The sequence below is a fragment of the Cydia pomonella genome, chromosome 2, assembly GCF_033807575.1.
Source record: "Cydia pomonella isolate Wapato2018A chromosome 2, ilCydPomo1, whole genome shotgun sequence".
In the NCBI taxonomy this organism is placed as follows: Eukaryota; Metazoa; Arthropoda; class Insecta; order Lepidoptera; family Tortricidae; genus Cydia; species Cydia pomonella.
This window is the reverse complement of record NC_084704.1, coordinates 18451134-18475553: the sequence shown is the minus strand read 5'-3', so window position 1 is coordinate 18475553 and position 24420 is coordinate 18451134. Positions and strand designations below refer to the sequence as shown.

The 24420-nt window shown below is 35.6% G+C and overlaps 1 protein-coding gene across 4 annotated transcripts in view; it reads right to left on the bottom strand.

Annotated features, from left to right (window-relative positions):
- The window catches only part of LOC133534566 (excitatory amino acid transporter), a 29542-nt gene extending 5476 nt beyond the window's left edge, over positions 1 to 24066 (bottom strand). Inside the window, exons 1-11 of one of the 4 annotated variants that reach the window (XM_061873737.1) lie at positions 22325 to 22445; positions 22087 to 22124; positions 14594 to 14749; positions 12888 to 13224; positions 12434 to 12571; positions 11090 to 11298; positions 10344 to 10515; positions 9482 to 9676; positions 9093 to 9227; positions 6951 to 7056; positions 612 to 6403 (exon numbers count right to left, since the gene is read on the bottom strand). In XM_061873737.1, the coding sequence (XP_061729721.1) occupies positions 6248 to 6403; positions 6951 to 7056; positions 9093 to 9227; positions 9482 to 9676; positions 10344 to 10515; positions 11090 to 11298; positions 12434 to 12571; positions 12888 to 13224; positions 14594 to 14732 (1587 nt within the window). In that variant the 5' untranslated portion in view covers positions 14733 to 14749; positions 22087 to 22124; positions 22325 to 22445 and the 3' untranslated portion in view covers positions 612 to 6247. Of the gene's footprint in view, positions 1 to 611; positions 6404 to 6950; positions 7057 to 9092; positions 9228 to 9481; positions 9677 to 10343; positions 10516 to 11089; positions 11299 to 12433; positions 12572 to 12887; positions 13225 to 14593; positions 14750 to 22086; positions 22248 to 22324; positions 22446 to 23754 lie in introns of those variants that run through there. The other 3 variants (XM_061873735.1, XM_061873734.1, XM_061873736.1) reach the window with 3 other exon arrangements.
- Between the last annotated feature and the right edge of the window lie 354 nt (positions 24067 to 24420).

The following is a 24420-nucleotide window of genomic DNA, read 5'->3' as shown; positions in this document are numbered from 1 at the left end:
CACAACCACTTATTCTTTTATTCACAACATTTTTTGCAATTAGTAGTAGTGATGATGATGTTCTCCCAGATGTGTCCGTCGACTGCGACATCCGAACATTGAGGTGATCTAAGTAAACATTTCTAATAGCAGTTTATGTACTGGACGTAGCTATGTGTGAAATCAATCATCTCAAATCTCCTGCCGACATCAATAAGTCAAAGTGCCGTTATGTAAACTACCTATGTATTGTTTCAAATTTCTTACCGGATTCACGAATCTTATCACAATCCAGAAACAATTGAAATATTGTATGACAATACAAAATATGTTAACTTTTAAAAAAGACTATCCATATTTTTCTACTTATCTATTTTATAAACATATATCAAAAATGACCTTGATAAGATATCGGTACTTGTAAATCTTTGGAATATTATTGTTCTGTGATTTCATCTTAGAAACAAATATATACCTTAATATTTTAAATGCTCGGTTTTTATAATATTGTTACTACAGTGTTTACTCATTGGCAATGTAATAAAAACAGAGCAAGTGGATGTAAATAAATAATAAAGTATTTAACTTTAAGCCAAAATGTCCTGATGTTATACAGAAAGTAAATAAAACTGTTGAAAATTTAATTTTTATTTTATTTATCAATGCATTATTTGTTAATGAAATTAATGTCAAATTACAAAGTAACGATATATCACAGTTGGACATTGATATACTAACAATGATTAGTTAAGAACTGAATACATATTTATCAAAACGTGATTCTAATGTATTTTCCATGTAGTTTGATTACAACGTATACCTAATAAAATAAGAGCTCCGCGAACAGTTTTGTGCGGAGCTCCAACAATGATAATTCAAAAGATGACAAATGGAAATAATACAATAAGTACCTACATAAAAAGATGATTATTTTGTCTAAGGCCATTACAATAATTGCATTATTGTGAACAATCCTACTTGCTAATAGTAAAACACCTGCTTAGGACTTATACCTAGAAATGCCTATATCACTACACTTTTAAGTATCAAATCGATTATGGGGTCGCGTAGATCAGTATGATTTGGTTAATATGGGGGTAGTTCACTTTGATTGATTACATTTCTCCGTCTTTTCTTTTGATTACATACCTAGCGCGTCGAATGATGATCCCTATGACACGTAATTTTTGTATGGAGTAACTCAAAATTTCAATTTTTTTATTTAAAAATGTAACAAGAAACAGTAATAAAAATACGGTAGAAACATATTTCTTAAATTTCTATCCAAAAGCGATATGGAGGAACTGTCATAGGGATGATACTCCCTATAATGATATATCATTCGTTGCGTCAGGAGGTACAATGGAGTTGTAACTGTCAAAGATGGCGATGCAATTGCATAGATGGCGCCAGCATAGGTTTTTCCTGTGTCTAGTTTTGTTCTATGAGATTTGACATAAACCATCAAAGTCCAAAAAAATAAGAATTCGACACACCTTATTTAGGAATTATGGATTGTAGAGGTAAGGGAGAACAATGTATGTAAGTATATGAAAAGTGTCCATTAAAAAAAAACCTTAAATAGGTGGTGCCACAATACATCGCGAACAAATTGTTGACTTTGATAATAAATAAAAAAAATCACTGACAGCGCACTTCACCCCGTCAATAACGTCTATATCATGTCCTTGTGCTACCCTAACGCCACTGAAGACATTTAGAAACTATTATTTACAGCTGCCAGCAGGACACTTTAGCAACAGTTCTCCCAAACCTCCCATAAGAGATATACTTCGACCGGCCAACCCTATTGTCATTTACAAAGTTTCGTAATCTGGAACTATCTTAGAGACTTTTCCGATTGACGTGAAAATTTCCTTATTTACTACCATGTCCTTCTCTTTAAGACTAATCTTTCTTGCAAGCAAGTAATATCTGACGGTTCTATCAGTCACACGTTCCCTATAACAATCAAAAACTTTATTGACATAATTCGTTCATATCTACGAAGCACATTGTGTTTTAAAGATTTCGCAATGTGCGCGCTATATTCATTTGTTACATATTTTGCACCCGTATTAATTACCTTTTTCACTCACATGCATTCAGTATGAATATAACAATCTAATAGTTAATATCAATTATGTACTAACACTAGGACCTAAGGCGTGATTTATCCGTTAAGTTGTAAAAAGATGAATGTCGTATTTTCAAAAAAAAACTGATTATGGGTATCTAGATATGTATGTACGTACACCCAATGACAACTTTTGGAATTCAAACATTAAATTATTGTCGAATTTTTACGTTGCAGCTACCTAATTAAGTGGGTAGTAAGTACATATGAGTATCGTAAAACTACCCAACCGTTGACTAATGAAATGGAATGAAAATCTTTATTTCAGGCAACTAGTGGCTCATACATAGAGCAATGAATGAGTATAATGAATACTTTGAAACTAATAACATACATATTATAACAATATATTTTAAAACTAAACACTACAAATCGCCAGTAATGCCACCGTTCACATCTATTCCAGTAGCATTCCAGTCCAGTAATCGAATCCAACACTGAACTGGATCGAATCGTTTACATTAATTCCAGTCATCATCCAGTGAATTTATGGAGACTTACCCAAAAACAGTACGTTTTAACGTTTAATCCAGCACTGGATTGGCGGTCTACAGTCACAGTACTAGAATTATTATATTCCAGTGCCGATTCACATGATTCCAGCAGCATTCCAGCGCTGGATTCGATTACTGGACTGGAATGCCATTGGAATATATGTGAACCGGGCATAAAACTCTCAACTATGGCTCAAATATTTTTGTTCAGGTGTGACTTTCATTTGAAATTTGTAGTGCCAAGGCAACAAATTTTTATATGTAAATCGAAGAAAAAACACACAAGATCAAATTGATCGTTGGTACCTATACTTAACTACTTCTCGACCGAATAATTGCATTTCGGGCTGTTCGGTTGTGGAACTCTTTTCCTGTCGAATTAAGACGCGCTCAATCTCTTGCTATTTTGAAATCCCATCTTAATAGTACATTGTAGGAGAGGCCGGGAAACCGCCTAAAGATGGGCGAGTGAGTCCACTAACGTGTCGGCCCTCAAATAATACGAGTCCATCTTTAGCGTTTCCGGCCGAGGCATTACATAGTACTTTTCACGACTACTGCGAGGAAATACGAAAATATTTGCATAAGCAGTATTTTCTAATCCCGCCTTTATTACTTTTTTATCACTTTTAAGAAGCGTTTTTCTTTTGTTTGCTTCAAACCGACTCTAAACTTAGAAGCGTTTTTGTTAAAAAAAAATCACAAACAGCTACAAAAGTAAAAATGCATTAAGCGTGAACTGAATGGTTTTGACGTTTCTTGTTTTTTAAACAAGTAATTGGTCGTATAAATAACCTAATTTTATTATTGAAGGAAAAAGTTGCGCCAAAAAAAGACCTTTTACCATTAAGTACCAATAACAGGCGATAATAACAATGATCACCAATGACAGATGATGATAACAATGAAACATTGTAGTTAGTGGTGGTTCAGGTGCTACAGCTATTGCCTACTATCCAGCTTGGTTTTAGACCATATCTATTGCCACATTTCCGAACAGTGGCGTGAAACGATTATTATTTGTCCTTCCTTAGTGTTTCTGTTTACGTTACTGGTTACCACTTTTGGCAACAATTTATAGTAATGGATGTATGTCTGTATATGTATATATCTATGTTCTATGTGTAAGTAGTATTTTATATGTATACCTATGTATTATCATATTTATGTAGAACCAAGTAATTTTTAATAGTACATTTCGATGCTAGTGCGGAAAGTATGTCATTTCATTACTTCACGAGTACCGAGATATAAGACTCGATAAGAGTGAAAAATGACATTTCCGCACGTGTATCGAACGACGTTTATTAATACAATTGCGAAAAAATAAGAAAAACAAGTAATGTTTTTATGAATATTCTATATGACAGAAACAATTGCATATATAAAACGTTGTCCTATTATTACCTGAGGTAATCGTTATTTACAATTATTTGTGTATCGTATACTTGAATTGTATAAAAACAATATCGAATGTTGCCTTTGGAAACTTAGAACATGCTTGCAGTAAGAAAAAAAACGCCTCATTGACAAGCGTTTCGGCAGCTATTCTGTTCCATTCAGACAACTTATTATTATTAACAACGGTTTTTCAATATTCAATATTAAAAAGTAAACGTATTAAAATGATGAAGAGGTAAGTAATAAGATAAAAAATATGTATATTGGTTTTTATGATCATTACGACTTTTAAAGGAAACTAACACTCATCAATAAGTATTAAGTAGTCATGAACGCTAAACAACTACGTACAGTATCACTTTTTGAGCAACTATATTAAAAAAGTATTTTACAGTACATATGGGGCTACTTTATAGCACTAGTGCGAGAAGTAGCATATTATGTTACTGTGTCGAACATTTAAAGGGCCATATGTACTGTAAAACGTTGTACGATACATGTGCGAATAGGTAATTCGCAACTCGTGTCGATTTAAAACACTCCCTTCGGTCGTGTTTTAATTTATCGCCACTCGTTTCGAATTTCCTATTTTTCGCACTTGTATCGTAATGTACTATACTGCTATTTAGTATTTTTTATTAGTTTTTTGCACCTCCTAGGTAATTTGTTGAATATTGATTTTCATTTCTCCACTACCTAACGGTGGTCTGGAAGAGATCTCTCTTTAGCGATAAGGCCGCCTTAAGTTTAGTTCTGTCCTTGTGTATTATGTGTTTTCTTGTAAATTTATTTTGAGGTTGTGCATTAAAGAGGATTTTTATTGTATTGTATGAATTACGTGTTCAACAATATTACAATTTGTAGTACTAGTTGGGTAGCATTACGGTGGACATTTCCTAATCCTTGCTGCAAACCCTTATGTGTTGTTGTTTGTGATGCTGAACTACAGTAGGTATAGGCCGAGCTATTTACCAAAAAGCCCCTAAAATTACGTCGGCAAAGGTGTTTGGGTTTGACGCAACAGCGCTTGCTGAATGTTTTCGGCGACGGATTCCACAATCAAACAAAACACATTCGTCGGGCTGTGAGCTGCTAATAGCTTGCTACAGTTACTATTAGTATAGTATTAGTAGCCTTACCACGACTGCCTTAGGAGTGTCAAATTAACATATTCGCTAATGTCTGTGTAGCTTACTTTCTATAGGTACATCTCGCTCGCACTAGCAATATGTCAGTGTCAAACTGTTGGTAGCCGTACATAGGTACGTACGTTCATTATAATGAAATCCCAACAATAACAACAACAACGACATATTAGTCTTATATTACCTACATCAGATCATATTTGAAAAACAGCAGAAAGTAGGTTCTACATTCCCTTTTTACATCTATAGCGGATTTGTTTAAGACCACAATGACCATATGGGAACACTTCGCAATGCTGGTGGCGGTCTCGTGTTATCTTATCAACAGGGATAATACTGAAGTCGAAACAATGTCAAAACTTCGGATACAAAATCACCATATTTAAGTACCTACACTTAATTGCGATGCTAAGATTTTGGTTTTTTATGGCCGTCATAAGTGGATAGATATTTTATAATCTCTTTATTATGTACCTAGCCATTTTATAACCCACTTATATACAATTTTCTTCTGAAGCACCGACCTATATACCAATACATACGGCCCGATTCGAGTAATGAGATACGATAACGATAAGTTTTGGTTTAGATAAGTTCTCATTTAGATATCGTTTGTATGTCGTATAAATGACAGAAGCAGCTCGATTCGGGCAACCAATGTCACTTTGACGTTAGAGGGATCACAGCGGAAATAAACGTCAATTTTGACATGTCGTTTCATTATCGATCTTTTAAAGATCTTTCCAAGATCTTAAACGTGTCTTAATCATTCTTCGAATCGGGCTGAAAGAACTTCGAATTTTGCTCTTCTATCACCTTGCCTCTCTTCTTTATTCTGTTTTTCATATTATTCAGGCCTGATTTATTTATTAAAGATAAAATGAAAAATTGTTAAAGAGTATGAAAATAATTACAAATTATTATTGAAAGAATTTTAACATTCTTAGCATCGCGAATTAAGTAACAATAACTGGAACCACTGAATGGAAATATTTAACAATTGAAAATAAATTCTAAAATCCAGACAATTTTGATATTTGTCTGTTCAGAAAGAGGGTTTCAAAACGCAGTCTGTTTAGTGATTTCAAGAGCTAAATTCGTTTGACAGGACTGCTGCTTGCCTGGGTGGATAAATGCATATCGATGATAATGTCATCTGACGTTATGGATTTCTTCCCTGATGGTGTATCTAATCTTTCATCTTCAGTGTTTGGTGTTGGGATGAGACCATTGGCGACCACTGGTTCCTGGAAACAAGTTTATTACTGGTTATTTAAAATATCTAGTAAAAAATATATTTAAAAAAATCGTCCCTTGTTTTCTTCGAATTTACACAGTCGACACTTGATTTGGAATTGCAGACGTTTTTAAGGTTTGGTACCAAAAAGGTCAAAAGGTACACTTATGGTGCAATGCTGTCCGTCCGTCTGTCACGTTTCTAAATATCTCGAGAACTACGTAACCTTTATTGATTTGAAATTTGGAATAGTTATGAACAATGCTCGCCTATAAGTTCGCCTTCGTACTAATGATGAGTGTTTTATTTCCTTTTTTCATTTTCGTACAATAAACAGTTTTATTACTAATATTATAATATACTACAATGCTAACCTAGACAAATATTGAAAGTATTATTTTTCTATTTTGTTTTTATGAACTATGGAAAAGTCCCATTATGAAAAGGGTCAAAATTTAGCGGCGCTGTACACAATTATGCTTCTGGTCAAAAGTCTTTCGTGTTAAGTTAAATTAACTCGCATTTGACCGGGTTTTTTATGTATTACTAGTACTTACCATGGTCACGGCATCGCAGGCCATCAGCTCCTTCTTGGACAGGTGCTCCACCACCGCGGCCGCGTAGCAGTCTCCCAGCATGTTGTTCGTGGTGCGTATTCGGTCACTGAAACATGTTATATAGGCTTTTATTCAAACAGAATTTACCGGGGGGCTTATCGTCCAAGTATCCCAACTATATCCACTCCCCCATACTACCTAGGTATGTAGATAGCGTATGCAAAGTAACTAACTGAACTAGCGAAATTAATAAGAGGACTTTTAAAATAAGTAAATTCAAGATTACTAAGATTAGTTTTATTTTATTCAAGTAAATTCTTAACCAAAAAAAAGTCCAACCACCACCACCACCAGCGTCCTCTGTTCGATTCCAGCTCTGGGTCCTGGAGGCCTTGGTCACTTTTTCTAAGTATATGCCATTTATTTCGGCTTACAATATTGTATATAACTAGTAGTGTTTCTACTTGAAATAACCCATTTATTAAATAAATACTAAATATTTTGAATAATACTAAAATTTGTTCTTATAGCATTCAAGTAAGTCAATAGCTCTTCTAGATGACTCGGTTGAGTCCTTCTTTTCTTCGTGAAATTGATTAAAATCCGATAATAATATGCTTCGTGGAGTGCTAAAGCTGACGGTGGTGCACACAATGGTTATAAACTGCCAATGTCTCCCTGTCAAGGTTTTCCCGAGGGCATACAGTATGGGGTTCTTCAAAAAAGGAGTGTACAGGTTTTTAAAGGGTCGGCAACGCGCATGTAACACCTCTGGAGTTGCAGGCGTCCATAGGCTATGGTGACTGCTTACCATCAGGCGGGGCGTATGCTTGTTTGCCGACGTAGTATTAAAAAAAATGTACAAAGTCAGCACCTTGGCAGACGCTGATGGCGTCAGCACGGAGCCGCACGTTTTTTTTAGGGTTCCGTATCCAAATGGCAAAAAACGGAACCCTTATAGATTCGTCATGTCCGTCTGTCTGACCGTATATGTCACAGCCACTTTTTTCCGAAACTATAAGAACTATACTGTTCAAACTTGGTAAGTAGATGTATTCTATGAACCGCATTAAGATTTTCACACAAAAATAGGAAAAAAAACATTAAATTTTGGGGGTCCCCATACTTAGAACTGAAACGCATGTTTTTTTTTTCATCAAACCCATACGTGTGGGTGGTATTTATGGATAGGTCTTCAAAAATGATATTGAGGTTTCTAATATAATTTTTTTCTAAACTGGATAGTTTGCGCGAGAGACACTTCCAAAGTGGTAAAATGTGTCCTCCCCCCCTGTAACTTCTAAAATAACAGAATGATAAATTAAAAAAAATATATGATTTACATTACCATGCACACTTCCACCGAAAATTGGTTTGAACGAGATCTAGTAAGTAGTTTTTTTTAATACGTTATAAATGGTACGGAAGCCTTCATGGGCCAGTCCGACTCGCACTTGGCCGCTTTTTTAATATTAATATTACACAAAATGACTTACTGCCCGATTTGAACTTTAAGATAGGTCAATCATTTGCTAAAAATAAGATATGACAGTGTCAAAAGCGACGTTTCTTCAAACAAAAATGTCACTTTTGACACTGACATATACATATCGTCAGGTGACAAGCAAAACTCACTAAGTGCCACCACTTGTGTTTGTCTGTGTCGTCCATAATATTTGTTTCTTTTAGGCTCCCAACCTATCCTTTCACAAGTCAAAATTTAAACGAACATTCTCTTCTAACAAGTCAAAAGTCTACACCTCGACATTGGCAGAATCCACCTTGCTAAAATTGGCGAGGAGTAAAAGCCATTTAGGGGAAAAACAAAAAAAATCATAGCCATTTTACGACCAGAATAAGGTTGATTTTTGTTTAATTCTTTTTTCGAATCGGGCCTTAAGTCCCACAGTAAGCTCAAAAAAGCTTGTGTTGTGGGTACTCAGACAACGATGTATATAATGTATATATACTTAAATACAATACCTAGAAAACAACCAAGACTTAGGAACAAATTTAATATCCGTGCACATCACACTAATAAATGCTCTTACCGGGATTTGAGCCCAGAACCATCGGCTTTATAGGCAGGGTCATTACCCAGTAGGCCAGAACGGTCGTTACGAGCCGTATTTACATACTTACACGAGCCAGTCCACGGCGAACAGCAGCGACACGTCGTGCGCGGGTGCGTCCACCGCCGCCAGTACCACAAGCAGTAGCACCATGGCGGCCGACGGCACTGACGCAGACGACACTGATGCTGCTGTCGACGTCAAGCTGAAATGACACCGTTGTAACATTAGAAAATCTGTGGGCAAATGTGGCTTGGGTCCTTGGGTACTTGCAATGGCTGAATAGAGTGGATTTTTAAGGTACCCAACATGAAAATTATAATATCAAACGCCTTCCGACAATAATTCCGACTCTCTTTCTTCTGGTGCCAAATCATCTTCATGCAGTCAAGCTTTAAACCACTCCGGAGCTGGTAAACAGTAGACCTTTATTTGCTTCTTCATTCTACAAATACGTACAATATGGTAGCGAGCTGCGCGAACCCTAGATGCAAGTTGTTCATCTGGCAGACGAAGACGCTGGCCGCGGCCAGGAACAGAGCCGTGCCGTCCATGTTGATGTTGCAGCCGATGGGCAGGACGAAGCGTGTGATGCGAGGGTCGATGCGGAGCGGGCCTTCCATCGCACGAAACGTAACTGGGAGGGCTGCAGCTCTGAAAATAACAAATTATGATGCTTTAAATGGACAATCATCATCACAATACTGTTCCATACGTCCCAATGTTGCTAAACACTACATTGCGTTGTGCTAGATACATACTTACTCAAACGAATCAGTTTTTATAAGTTTTATGCAACAAGAAGGTGGGCTTTATTAAATGTTAGGATTACATACAGGGTGATTCATGAGACGTGAGCAGGACTAAGCCTACACAATCAGTAAATGTTAATGAACCGTTCATCATCATATTTAAGTAAAACAATCTCGCTTTATTTCTGTTATTTAACTTTTTGGGAAGGACAAATTTGATAATCTACAATCCTGGACACCCTACAACACTTAATTAAGAAAGATAAAACCTCTTTAACCGTTATGACAGCAGTTTGATTATGAAGAAAACAAAATGTCACACTTGAGTGAGATACGATTTTTCAAAAGTAACCAGACTCCGATGACATTCAATTTGTCACTTGTTATGGATAAAACAAAAAGGGTGACCATACATGGCGTAAATAAATTAAAACATTTTTTTTTGAACAGTAAAAAATAAAAGAACGTTAATCTCACAAATACTGGTACGAAACAGTTGCTTATAACATACTGAATGCTCAAGCTTGATCCTGCTCACGTCTCCTGAATCACCCTGTATAAATACTCACGTCGAAGCAGTAGCGGCAGCAGTCAACATTGCGTGAGACAGGCCCCAATAGAACTTGTAGGGATTCTTCCGTAGAAATACGAAATAGAGGAGCTGCATCACGATCAGCTGATACAGGAACACGCCAACGGCTACCGTAGCGATGAACCAGGCCAGCTGTGACATTACTTGAGCTGGAACAATCATACTGTTCTGTTAAGGGTTGTTCACACCATTGCGCATTTTATATTCGACTGTTTCAAAGCAACGCAATGCCTCGAATGACATAGCACATTGCACATGCAGCATGAACGAGACGCGAGAGGAATTTAATCTTAATGAACAAACTGCAAAACGGACTCGTGATATTCGTTATAACGTTTCTCGATGAATCACAATATAAAACAATAAATTTAGGTTATTCCTTAAAACGTAAGAAAACGTTAGCTCGTTTTGTCTTGTTAAAAAACTATTTCATTTCTTATAATGGTGATTTTAGAAATGGTTAATGTGGGACAGTAATTGGATGTAGACAAACAAAATATTCATTTAAGTATTTTGTACAATATTTATAAATCACGGCGCAAGTTTAGTAGCGCCTGTTCTGATTTATTAGCAATGATCTAAAGCTACGATAAACGTAATAGTAGTCAACGGGTAAGGTTTTCGAACAGGGGTTTTCGAAATGGGTGCTTTCCCGGTTTGGTTGGAACCTAACAGAGCCCGGAGACAGCTTTAAACCGCATTATATTACAATATAATACTTACCAACATTGCTGACACCAAGAATCTTTCCCGCGATGACGCTACTGACTCCTACAGGCGTGAACCACATGACGCCCGTCACCATCTTCATAATAACCTCGAAGATAGCTTGGAAGAAGTCGATGACAACCTGGCCCTTGGGGCCGAGTGTGCCGAGCAAACTCCCGAACACGAGACAGAAGAAGACGAGGCCGAGCGTGTTGGTGCCTGATCTGAAATAAAAACATGATGCATGTAAATAAATAATTAATATCGAATATATCGATATAACTAGGCACATAGTTAAACACAAAAGTACAGTCAGCATCAAGTAGCGGATGAAACAACGCGCCAAAACTAGCTGATATTCCGGATAACTTTTCCACATATAGATAAATTTCTAAAATTCGTGTTCAAAAGTATATCTTTTACATTCTTAGTTGTTCTATATTAAAGACATCAATTTTTGTTAAGCTGTTACAGAATGGTAGATACTTATGAAGCGTTATTTATTTGATCCGCTACCTTTGATGCTGAAACTATATAAGGTACAAGATGTTTATAATCTGCTTGAGATTTATAGGTTGGTTGGGTATCAAAAAATAGACAGTAATAAAAAAAATGCAAGATATTGACTGTTTTTTTCTGAATTAAATATTTAACTGTACCTACGATTAGGTATTAGCAAACATCGATATTCAAACAGTAAGGTAATTTTTATTTACCAGCCTTTCTAATGGACGGTGGTAGATACGAATAAACTAGGTACTCCGATCAAATTCGGATTGTTTAATTGGAAGTAAATTACCTATTCAAACATCGTTGAAAGAGGTTGACGTTGGGGAAATCATAAGTACCGAATTCCATAATCGTTTTGTACATAATTAATGACCCAAACAACGACCTGGCTGATGAACTGAAAACATATATTTGTTGAACTTATCACGCATCTGTAAGGATGTTCCTAATGAAAGGTGATTTAAGTGGCTAAATTAAGCGTGAAAACTACCATTCTCATGTAATTGATCAATTCCGGACCTATAATCGGGTGTATAACGAACGACATGGATAAGGGCGGGCAATGTGACGAAATCAGTCAGGTTGCTCGCTGAACGTGACGACTATCAGAGTATACGGTGTATACTTGCTAAAACTGTTAGAAATATTAGGTACACGATGTTGTTCCTTTTGATTAATAAAGCCTAGTAACCTAGTTCATAAAACCTGTTAGTAAGTGAAGTATACTACAACAAATGGATACTGTGTGGGCGTATAGGTTAAATGGCTTCACTAGTAGCGGAAACACACATTCTTTAATAGTTCTTCCAATGTTCCCTAGCAAGTCACTTGATAAGGTGAGATTCTGACCTGTACGACACGACACGGACTAGAGCTGGCGCCGTGTCATTATCCGTGAGGTTCCTGGCAAACAGCGACGGCTGCTCCGCGTATACGGTATGCGCCTGCTGGAACGCGGCCTGCACGATGTTATCCGGGAAAATATTTCTGTAGACAAAAATTACGAATAGCTATAACATGATCTGGTAAAAACTAGTTATATGAATATAAAAAATAGTTCGCATTTCACCTATTAATAACAGTGGTTTATTTTGTAGCAATTATTTTTTGGAATTATCATTGCGACTCCGAATCACATGCCCTTACTCGTCACCGACTCAACTGTTCTGACGATCAGATATTTCGTAGTTCCCATTTACAAGGGCTTGACTAATATTGTACTTATGCAAAAAAGCTGGCAAATCTTATCAATTCTAAAAACTCTTTACCTTGCATTTAGTCCATGATTTGCAAATGAACTCACCGACCAATATCCAGAAGACTGTCAAGAATACTGTGATCTCTTTTGTTTTCAACGGCCACAACAAAGTCCTCTCTCAGTTCCGGCTGCCCAGGATGTATCATCATTGCAAGGAGTATCCCCAGAAAGGCGTTAAACATGGACGTAAGAATAAAATAGAGTAGAGTCCGGACTGCAATCTTCCCGCTCATCTTGGCGTTAAGGCTAGCAGATCCAGCGATCAGGCTCGCTATGATCAAAGGAAGGATCATCAATTTCAGTAGCCTCATGAAGAGCTCGCCGGGGTATGAAATAATCATTAAAGCATCGGGACCGAGATTGTATGGGCGCAAGCCGAAACCTGGAAAATAAATAAGATATTGTAATTTGCATAGTTACCTCAATTGATTGAGGTAACGCTCAGTATCTTTTGATAACAACAATTATGCTCAGCCCCGTTTGTCAATATTGTTCACATATTCTAATCACCCCAAAGGGTCCACACTAATAATAGCTCGAATCAATTTGACCGAGTCAGCGTGTGCCAGCCGCTTGTTTTCCGTAAAGTCAAGGTCAGTCACGCGATTTCTGCTTTAAGTCGGGAAGGCTTAGGTTACAAATACATAAGGTGGGTATTAAAATGCTAATGAAATTCACATAAAATAACGATTTATGCCGTTAGGGTAGCCGCCAAATTATATTTTTAACCCACCCAGGCATTAGTCAATCTGAATAACTTGAGTGTTATATTTGTTGCACAAAAGAAAAACTTATCGTACAAAAGGCGGACTTCACGATAAAAGCATTCTCTACCAGTTAACTTTAAGTAAAAGCAGAAAGATTGTAGGCGGTGCTACAACTACTAACAAAATAAATAAAATGTAAACAAAAAAGAACAAAACTATGTTTCTATTTTACTTTTGTTATGTATAACGAACATATATGATTGTAGTCATGTGTTTGTATTCACGAATCGATCCATTTCTAAATTCCATTAAGCATTCTACTTATTTAAAGACCTGAACAACCCGACGACGGAACCACCAATTTATTTGTCATCGATCAAATTTGTCATTGTCGGTTAATGTGGGCTTAACCATGGATTTAACACTCTGGGAATTATTGACCATTGAAATCAAAGTACTTTAGAAGTTGTATATACCTACGTACATTTATATTTTTTATTTTTATTAAATTGGCTTTATAAAGGGGAGAATACCTACATAGATGGGAAAATATTTTTTCCCCTGAATTAATATTAAGTTAGCATTCATATGGATTACGAAATAAATAATGGATTTCATTTTAACAACGTCAATAAAATTTCAATGTTTAGTTAGTAAACCGTTGAACTTTAGAACTTTAGGGAAAACTAATTAGACGTCAGTACCCCTAGTGTAACTAAATTCGATTTTGAAACTTGACGTACGCGTTTGCGTTTAGTCTCATTTTGTATTGGATTTAGGAAGAGCGCGCCAAGCGGGACGTTTTGGAACCTCAAAATCCTATACAAAATGAGACTTAACGCAAACGCGTTCGTCACGTTATGATGTCGATCAAAGTTACACTAGGGGTACTGGTCGGTGTAAAGAAAACGTATGGCGTAGACTTTCTCAAGTTAAGAATCTTTGGGATACAATCGTTTGGGAAATCGTTAAGAAATACCTTAAATATATCATTAGTGACACATATTTAATATTTTGAAATCGTCAAATTATTAATTTGCTTACCGATAGCGATGCCAGTGAGCACGCCAATTAAAGTGACGACCAGCATGGTATTGTCTATAAACCACTTCTTGACACCGGTGGGGTCGACCGGCGCCTCCCGGTCCTCCGTGGTCTTCGGCCCTCGGTCCCCTGGCCCCATCTTCGCGAACAGATACTCTGAAAACCGTTCACCTTTCTCCATCACAGGCAAAATAGGACCCTACAGCCCAGATCTAAAGATCTGGTTTCGTTCACACGCCCTCTTTCCTAATAACCTATTTTTTTGAGATCGGACTGAAGTGCACCGGTAACATAGGTTTTATGTTTATTCACGTTTTTTACTATACACTCGGCATGTTTGTCACGTGTTAGAGTTAGTTTTTATGAATGAAACTGTTCCTTTTCTGTTATATGTAATCGATTCCATTAAATGGTTTCTTAATAAATGTTCTATTTCTTAGTTTTCACTGCAATGTCATCCCAGCACTGCACTTCGGATGACTGAACTCGATATGTGCTGAAGCGGTTAGATCACTTGCTACTTTGATACTTCCTCCTTTCTTTAATCGGAGTGATAATAAAATAAGATGATATCTATTACGGTTTCCCTTTCAATAGATCATAACAATAGGTGTTAAAACTCGGCAATGTATGTGAAACAGAACGATCGACGGTTTATCGACGGTAAGGAAGCCATGTTTAAACTGCGCGCGCAGACATCGATTGCTACTTCACTTAGTTGTATTAAACATCTATAAATAGATTATTAAATTGTGGGCATTATGTTTTCAGTTAAGAACCATAGTTATATACGTATAAATTGATGTACGAGTAGGTACCTACATTACGTCAAGCTAAGCTAAAATAAAGAAATTGGTTTACACATGCGCATTGAGTTGGTCGATAAAATGTGTGTCAAGTTTGTAAACAATGTTCGTAAATAATAATATTCATATCCCTACAGTTATAAACCAACATTTTAACTACCCATCCCTTCAAAGTCCAGTCGCAATCAGATATATTAGAGCGACCCAGGTGCTTACAAATATCTGAACATGCCTTTATTGTCAAAGCGTTAGAGTGCCGGTTCTGATATTTTTAACCACCTCGGCCACCAATGTCGACTCGAGTCGCGGTCCTTCTCGCAGATGCATGTTATGCTAGACGTGCTGTGCTGCTACTTCGCTTAACAACATCGATGATCTCCGTTGTCTTCGATTTCCAGTATGATTTCGCTTCAATTTTGGCGGCAACTCGTTTGACAACTTTAGTTTTAATCTATTTATACCTAATTAAATGTCACTTTGTTAATTAATGTTTCCATAAAATAATTCAAAACTGTTAATTTTATTACAACCGGAACAGGGTTACTTAACAGTCACCTGTAAATGTATAGTCAGCATGAATAGTAGCTAATGCAACAATGCGCCAAAGGTATCTGAATTATTTTGCTATTTTGAAAAGTTTTCCCATCTCCTGTAGAGCCAAGCTTCTAACTCTACTAGGGATATTGCGGATGCCGATTTATTGAGATCTGCGGATGCGGATATTTAAAGGCTTAAAGTTTACGACTATAAAAAACGTCAAATATTACATTTTAGTAATATTCATTTAAAAACAAACGAAACTTAGTATTTGAACAAGAATATGGGTGCGTTGTATTTAATAAACAGTAACTTGGTGGTGGTGGTTGGTTGGTTGGTTGGTTGGTTGGTGGTTGGTTGGTTGGTGGTTGGTTGGTTGGGCTTGGTTGGTTGGTTGGTTGGTGGTGGTTGGTCGGTTGGTGGTAGTTGGTTATTTATTATTATTCCCTTTATTCATTTAAAATCATAGATTAGGTTATTTATAATATGAATATAAAAGTAAAATACAAAAAAATCATACAAAAATAATACAAAATACATATAAACACATTATAAAAAACCTAACCTAGGGTGCCGCCAGCAGCGGGGCAGGGCCCAAGCTGCCGGTTGTCGGGGCCGCAGAGAGAGGAACCGCCGGACTATCAGCGCCGTGTCCAAGATCACCGCCTTCTACATCTGACCCTTGATTCAACCACCTAGCGAGAGTCTCTCAAGGTGTTGGTCAAGACTCTTCGCTATGAGACCGTTTGCTGAAACGACTATCGGGACAATGATCGTCGAATCAACATCCCACATGGCGGTTATCTCGTGACCCAAGTCTAGGTACTTGCTGGAATTATTATTATTAGCTTGGTCGACTTTTCTGGGTCTAGACGATTTCTTTAAAGGTAAAATAACTATTTTAGTTCTACACTATTAAATTTAAAAATTAATACCGGTGAACAAGTTGAACTGATCCGGGTGCATAGAATATAGATTAATGGTGTTGTTTGATCAATCGATTGTAAGTTCCTTCCGATAATATGATTTTATTTCATTTCATTCATTTCATTTATTAATTGTATAGTCATGTACATACATTATTAAGGTGTTGATATTGATAATACATTGAGCTTTTTTACGATTATGTTCGTCTTATTTCAAATAAGTGAAAATCGCACTTCGCGTCGGCGCTGCCACTGGTTTTATTCATTCGAAACGAAACAACTCAACAAAACTAAATATTCCCAATTCACAATACAAGTTCTATTTATAATTTAACAACACTACTCATATAAACTTCGCCCTACAATCACAATACAATACTAAAGTCAAAATAAACCAAACTCGTCACTTATTATCGCTGTCCGTCATAGGCTAAGTGTTCAATCGACGAATCACAAAGACGTAACGAAATTCCTATTGGCTAATGACGAAATAACCTAGCACTTACTCCGCCTCTATGATATTCCTGTAGCAACTTGTTCCACATCCCCATCCGCATTAAGCTCCACAGCGATTTTATGTGGATGCGGATTTTGAAAATAATGCGGAAGTTCCGCGGTTGCGGATGCGGATGCAAATATGTATTGGCAACATCCCTGAACTCCCTAACTTCACAAACTCTACACATTTGTCAAAATTTGTGGCTTGGCCCTTTACATACCGCTTGCTTAACCTAATTTCAGCTTTCTGGGCCCTAAGAGTTTTGATGGTCTTCAGAGTGAATGAGTGAGTGAGTCAGTGACGAAATTGGGGTTTTTAGATAACAATAAAATCTAAAGTATAAAAGCTTATATATTATGTATTAAACTTTTTATTTTTAATAGGTCCACTATTAACATCATATCCCGAGAATTTCGTGTATCTGGTCTGGTTTATCTGGTATCACAAACCCAAGTTTTAAGGGTTTAAAAAAACGACGAAGCGCTTCAAGAAAAAGTAGGTAGTGCCCTTTCGCTTCGCTTGGCTATTTACAGTTCGATTTCAAACGTTTGTATTATTAGAGATGACTAGATTAGATACTTTTGACGCGTAGTCTGGTCCGCTACTTATGATACTGACTGTATATTAAAATCTCGAGAAGTGTCTTTTCCATCAATTAAAGAATGTTGGGTACTTGCCAATCTACTAATTTCATAGTCCAATAGCTGCAAGTATACTAAAATAATAATAACTTATATGTAACACTTTTTCTTTCACTCTTAACCGAATCAAAGTTCACTTTAAAATATGTTTATACTTGGTAGTACAGCCAAAAAATGTAGGTATGATTCGAAGATCGGCTGTACCAACTACGACGTCTGACGATCTCATGGTGGATGACGATGTCATAGTACGCATGACAGTCAGATAGGTCTTTAAAAGTTGTTTAGTGTTTACCCTGTGGCCCCAAAAAAGTGTTTCATGAAAACAACCTAACAAAAAATAACTCAGTATTGGCAATATGCTATATACCACTTTATTGTATTCATCAGCAGTTCCATTTTATCAAACGCAACTTTCCATCAAATTGAATATACACATTTTATAGCAAACTTGTTCGCGGCTTTCCTGTAGACATCGCAAATTTAAGGAAAATTTACAGGATACATTTTCAGGGTTCCGTACCAAAAAGGTCAAATTTATGGTGTGCCTCTGTCTGTCTGTTAGTCACATCGCTAAATACTCGTATCTGGAGAACCACTATCGAATTGAAATTTGGAATAGTTATGAACAAGGCTAACCCAGACACGTTGAAACTATTTTTTTTTATTAAAAATGGAAAATGCCCAATATGAAGAGGGAGTAAAATTTCAAAGTTTTGTGAATAGGTCAAATGCAAAACCTTATTTTTTTTTTTTAAATAGCAATTCCCCCTGATTTCACTGACATATTCGCAAGCCTGTGTGTAACTTACTTTCTATGCATCTCGCTCGCACTCGCATATTAGTGCGAGCGAAATGTTTATGATAAAGTAAGTTACGCAGACGTTAGCAGTTTGACAATACTAAGTCGTGGTAAGGCTCCTGGATTAGATATCGATCGGATCTGTCAGGGTCAAAAGTGATACTTTTTCAACCAAAAACGTCACTTTTGACAAAGACAGATCAAATCCATATCTAATCCATATCGAATTCATACCTTATAATTCAAATCAGAATACACCTGTTTGTCACGGGTAGGTACCTACACCGCGTTTAGGAAGTAGGCATCCTAAAAAGCAACGTGTGAGTATTATAGTCTCCCTATTTAGCGTTAGCGTTAACTAGGAACGGTGTGTGAAGCATTTGAAAGCCACTATTTACGGCATAAGATGATAAAATGCACTCGATCACAGTCTCAGTCTTCCCGTTGCTAATTTTACACAAAAAAATAAAAATGTTGGCTAAATATACAGAGAGCATGTGCATCTAAAATTAGTTGCAGCGAGCAAGCTCAACGGTGTCGCGGAGTATCATTATTCGATCATTGATCTTTATAAACTTCATTGTTTGTTATACACGATGTACCACGCGGAACCCGAAATATTTTAACCGTGTATATATCACATATAAAGACTAAAATGTCATATATTTTTCTCTTTGATGACGATGAATCTATTATTTGGCGTAGTCTAAATAACTTTATAGATAGATAAAAAAAAGTAACAAATAACACGAAATAAAAGTACGAAATCTTTTTAGTTTACTAATAATATTTGATTTTTAGGTAGGTAGCCACCAAATGTGCCAAAATATGTATAAGTACACTACCTTAATATATGGGCAATATAGTCGTGTATACATATTTTTGCCACTTTTTTCATATCGATATTTTCAGACGTGACCGTACAACTACGTTGAAAGAAAAAGAAAAAAAATTTTTTTTGGCGAAATTTACATAAACTTATAACATTTTTTCTTTCTTTTGGCCTCAGAAATGTGTGGTTTACAAGGGTACCTCATGTTTATCAAGGTATATTATTATCAAGGAAATTAACAATGACATCATCCTACGTGTCTGCGTTTCTAAAAACAATCCGACCACAAAACTGGAGACGATCAGCATCCAGCGACAAAAAGTGCCCTAATAAGATTTAAGTAGTATTAGACAATGAGGGCGCCCATCTCACTATATCTAGAAATATAAAAGTCGGCCAAGAGCATGTCAGGCCACGCTCATTGTAGGGTTCCGTAGTTACAATTCTATTATAATAGGCTAAACGGGTGCTATTAGTAAGAAAGTATCATGTACATTACAAGCATAAGGGAGATCCTTAGTAGCGCTTAGTACGGCTTTTTAAGAAGAGAAGACTTGTTGGGAAAGAACCAATTTCAATAATTTTTATTTTATTTGAAAGAACTTGTTCTTATTGTAATCTTATAGAAATTTATAAGTATATTAAACACCCACAAAAGAGGTTAAATTGCAAATAAATTTGAAAATGTTTTTTGATAATTAAAAAAAAAGTTATCAAGATAGTTTTTCCTGTAATATTTATTATGACATTATTAATATTAGGTATGTATAACTTTGATAATTTTTTGTTGGTAAACTTCGGAGATACGGGAAGGGATGGATTTTTTTACATTTTCCTTCAAAAATCACTTTTTTCCACTATGAAAATAAAAATTCGGAATGTTCAATTTCAGTTCTTTCAATTTTTATTTTGATTATACGATGTACCTATAATTAAAGTTGCGTCAAACTGTAAAACAGTTTGTTGGCGATGCAAATGATATCCCACTTAACCTAGTTACTATTAGGCTTTGAAAGTTTGCCCCGTCTTTGTATTGGTAATTTTCTATAGGTACTTAATAAAAAATCAAAATTACACTTTCAATCTGCCTGGGTTAGCGTTGTTCATAACTATTTCCAATCGATGGCTCAAGTAGTTCTCGGGATAAGGGTTCCTTTTATACCTTTTTGGTACGGAACGCTAAAACATTACCTATTTTGTTATTTATATCAAAGGTGAAACGTTTTTAACTCATTTATTATTTACATACCAATACTGTACTACTTTATAGTCGCTAATAAATATGATCTTTATTGTTTTTGCGTAATAAGCTAACTTTCACTACATGCATTGACCTACAAACAGGTATTTCGATACCTAAAATACAGCAAGTATTTTACGTAGTTACTTTGTTTAGGTATTGATGTAAAATATGTTAGAGCCAGTAATATTTTTTTTGCTTACAAGATTTTATGTTTTATGTTGACAATTTTAAACCAAGTTTGTATATTTGCAGTATTTAAGAACTATTCGTATTTAATCGTATTATGATTGTTTTAATTCTTGGATATTTTCCAATGATATAAAACTGATTTTATCTTATATTATCTTATTCTCCACTGACTCCACTACTGCATGGCAGCTCCAGCGACGCTGCAGCAATACCTATCGATACTGCAGTCCCAATCCGAATGTAACCTTTATATATTAAAGTTCATAATGTTTCCAGTGCTGGGGCTAAAATAAGTACATTAACGATTAGATTAGATGGATTAGAACTAAACTGACCCATTTTTCCAAATCAGTGAGTCGCGTCGTCAATGCCCTATAACAATATCTACACTAGTTTATCTCTTATAGACACTGCATGGAACCTCCATAGATCATAGACGAACATAGTAACCAATAAGCCAACGACTACCTCCGTGTTTAATAGTACCTAATACATACTTTAAAAGTTATTGTGTTCAAAATGTTCTTATAAAATTAGTCTACCACAACGAGCGATAACCGATACCTACCAAACTTATATGTACAGTCAACTGCATAGAGAGGTGACCCCACCTGCATTTTTTTTTTCGCGGGGTCGGGGGGGGGGGGCTTTTCTCTGCTATGAAAAACTTAGGATAGATAATCTTAAAAGTTAATGTAACAATAGTAATGAAATATGAATAACAATGTGATGACTAATTTGTGTCACTACTCTATTAGTAAATAAACTCGTAAAATGTAGTTTAATTGCTTCGTGACTATGTGTGTGTATGTGTTTTAATCTATTCCTTCAGTTATGTCACTTATGTGTCTGTATCTGGAATTCAATAACTCGTTATTGTTCGTTTACACGCATGTTTACCAACGTTAAGGAGGCGAATTGTGAAACTGAATATCACTTTGGCCAAACTTCCAATTACTAAGGAATAATTATGACCAACTACGTACAATTAAATTACAGAGTCAAAATGCATGCTTACCCTTTAGTTGTTTAATTTTGGTAGTTGTAGGTAGATTCCTCCAAGAAAATAAAAACAATTAATGATTTTAATTAAATTAAAACACCAATATTCACTATCATCAAACGATAAAGATAAATTGAATACGCGTATGATTTAAGAAAAGGTTTTTAGATTGTTTGTTGTAGCAGAAACGGCGCTTTAAAAGTATTTTAATATTTTAATTGTTATTGTTTGATATGTCACTTATAATAAATACCACTGGGAAATCTGCTTTCAAAGTTTTTACTACCATATTTTAAGTGAATAATGTATTTTCACTGGTTAGCTATATTAGTTTCGTTACACTTTAATCTATAACAAAGGTAATTAATAATATTTTCAGTGAAAAATCGCAGAGAAGTGATGTCGTTCGATTGCATTTGGCAAGTGCAAAGCGGATGGTAAGGTTTATTTTAATCTTAGATTGTTGTTTTGTTTGAGATTGAAACTATTGTACTTGTGTTGTAAGACTTGTATTTGCATGACATTCTTGATGAATATAAGTCGAGTCGAGTTATAAGTACCTATACACAAGTAGCAAAGAAATCTCTTGTGTATGGAATATTACAATTAATTATGTAATTAATTTATTGACTTGCTTGCATTATATAATTAGAGTTCCGTACCCAAAGGGTAAAAACGGGATCCTATTACTAAGACTCCATTGTCCGTCTGTCTGTCTATCACCAAGCTGTATCTTATGAAGCGTGATAGCTAGACAGTTGAAATTTTCACAGATGATGTATTTCTGTGGCCGATATATCAACAAATACTAAACAGATTAAAATACATATTTAAGTGGGGCTCCCATACAACAGACGTGTTTTGTTTGCTGTTTATTTCGTAATGGTACGGAAACCTTCGTGCGCGAGCCTAACTCGCGCTTGGCCGGTTTTTATAAAATCTTTTTGCTTTTTATTCACATTTTATGTCTTAAATACCTTGCACATATTAAACAGTAAACGTGAACGTGTGTACACGTGATTTTTGACGAAGTCGTGTAATTGACAAATGTATCACTACACCTCATAAAACAAAGTCCTCGCCGCCTCTGTCTGTCTGGATGTTTGCGATAAACTCAAAACTACTGAACGGATATTCATACGGTTTTCACCTGTCAAATAGCAGTGTTGGCCGAACGTTAATTGCAATTAACCATTATAAATTGAACCGTAACCGTAACGGACGGTTACAGTTTACGGTTCAATTCATAATGGTTAATGGCCAATAATTTTTAATTGCACTAACGTTTCGGCCAACATTGTCAATTAGAGTGGTTCTTGAGGAAGGTTTAGTTATAATTTGTAAGATTTTGTTTAAATTGGTTGAATAACCCGTGGAAGCCGGGGCGGGTCGCTAGTTTATTAAATATATTATACTTACCACCCGTAATTATTAAATATATAACGACCGTTATTATTAAATATATACCTACCGTAATTATTATATATATACAATTACAACTTATTGTACCTATCGTGATTAGAAGCAAATAGCTCCTTGGGGACTTAATGTGAGGGGAAAAATATACCATATTACTTATTTCGTTACGTCTCGGAAGCTCGGAACTAGTAAAATTTAATAAAATACCTAGTAACAAGGGAACAATTTAATAAGGCATTAACAATTTACTATTAAAATACTCACCATGAAACTGTTTCTGTAGTTTACAAGGCGGATCCATTTCTGATTTCAAAACCATAATTCACTGCTGTATATTCACTTGAATATATTTATGTAACACTAGAATATCAACCTATTTAATTAAAAGTTGATTTAGGTACTCCATAAATACTTACTTTCTAATTACTACCTACTACATATTGATTTTTTTTTGATATAAGCAGAAACTTCTAAAAATATGAAAGAGAATGTAAAAAAAGTTTATAATTTAATATTGTTGAACTACATAATTACTGTAAAAAGAAATATAACTATTGAGTACTTATAAAAGATTAATATCATACAAATACAAAATTATGAAGTATTAATTAACCGATACGAATTGTACATAGTATAATTTTTATGGTCCTTTCCGTGTGGGGCCATGGATACAAGTAACGATAATGCCGATGAGCACTTATTATAAATTGACATGTTGCTTTAATTTTGCAAACACGGTTATATTTGCAAACTTTAGGCTTTGGCGTTCTGAGAATAAAGGTGATGGAAAATGCATTTGTATAATGGTAGAGTTACACACGAGGTTCTCAATGATCACTTGACTACATTGATCCCTATAAGCGATGTTGTGTAAGTAATCAGACTGTTAATGGAAACGCGTCCCCTTTTTACTGAACTAATTTGTCTTAA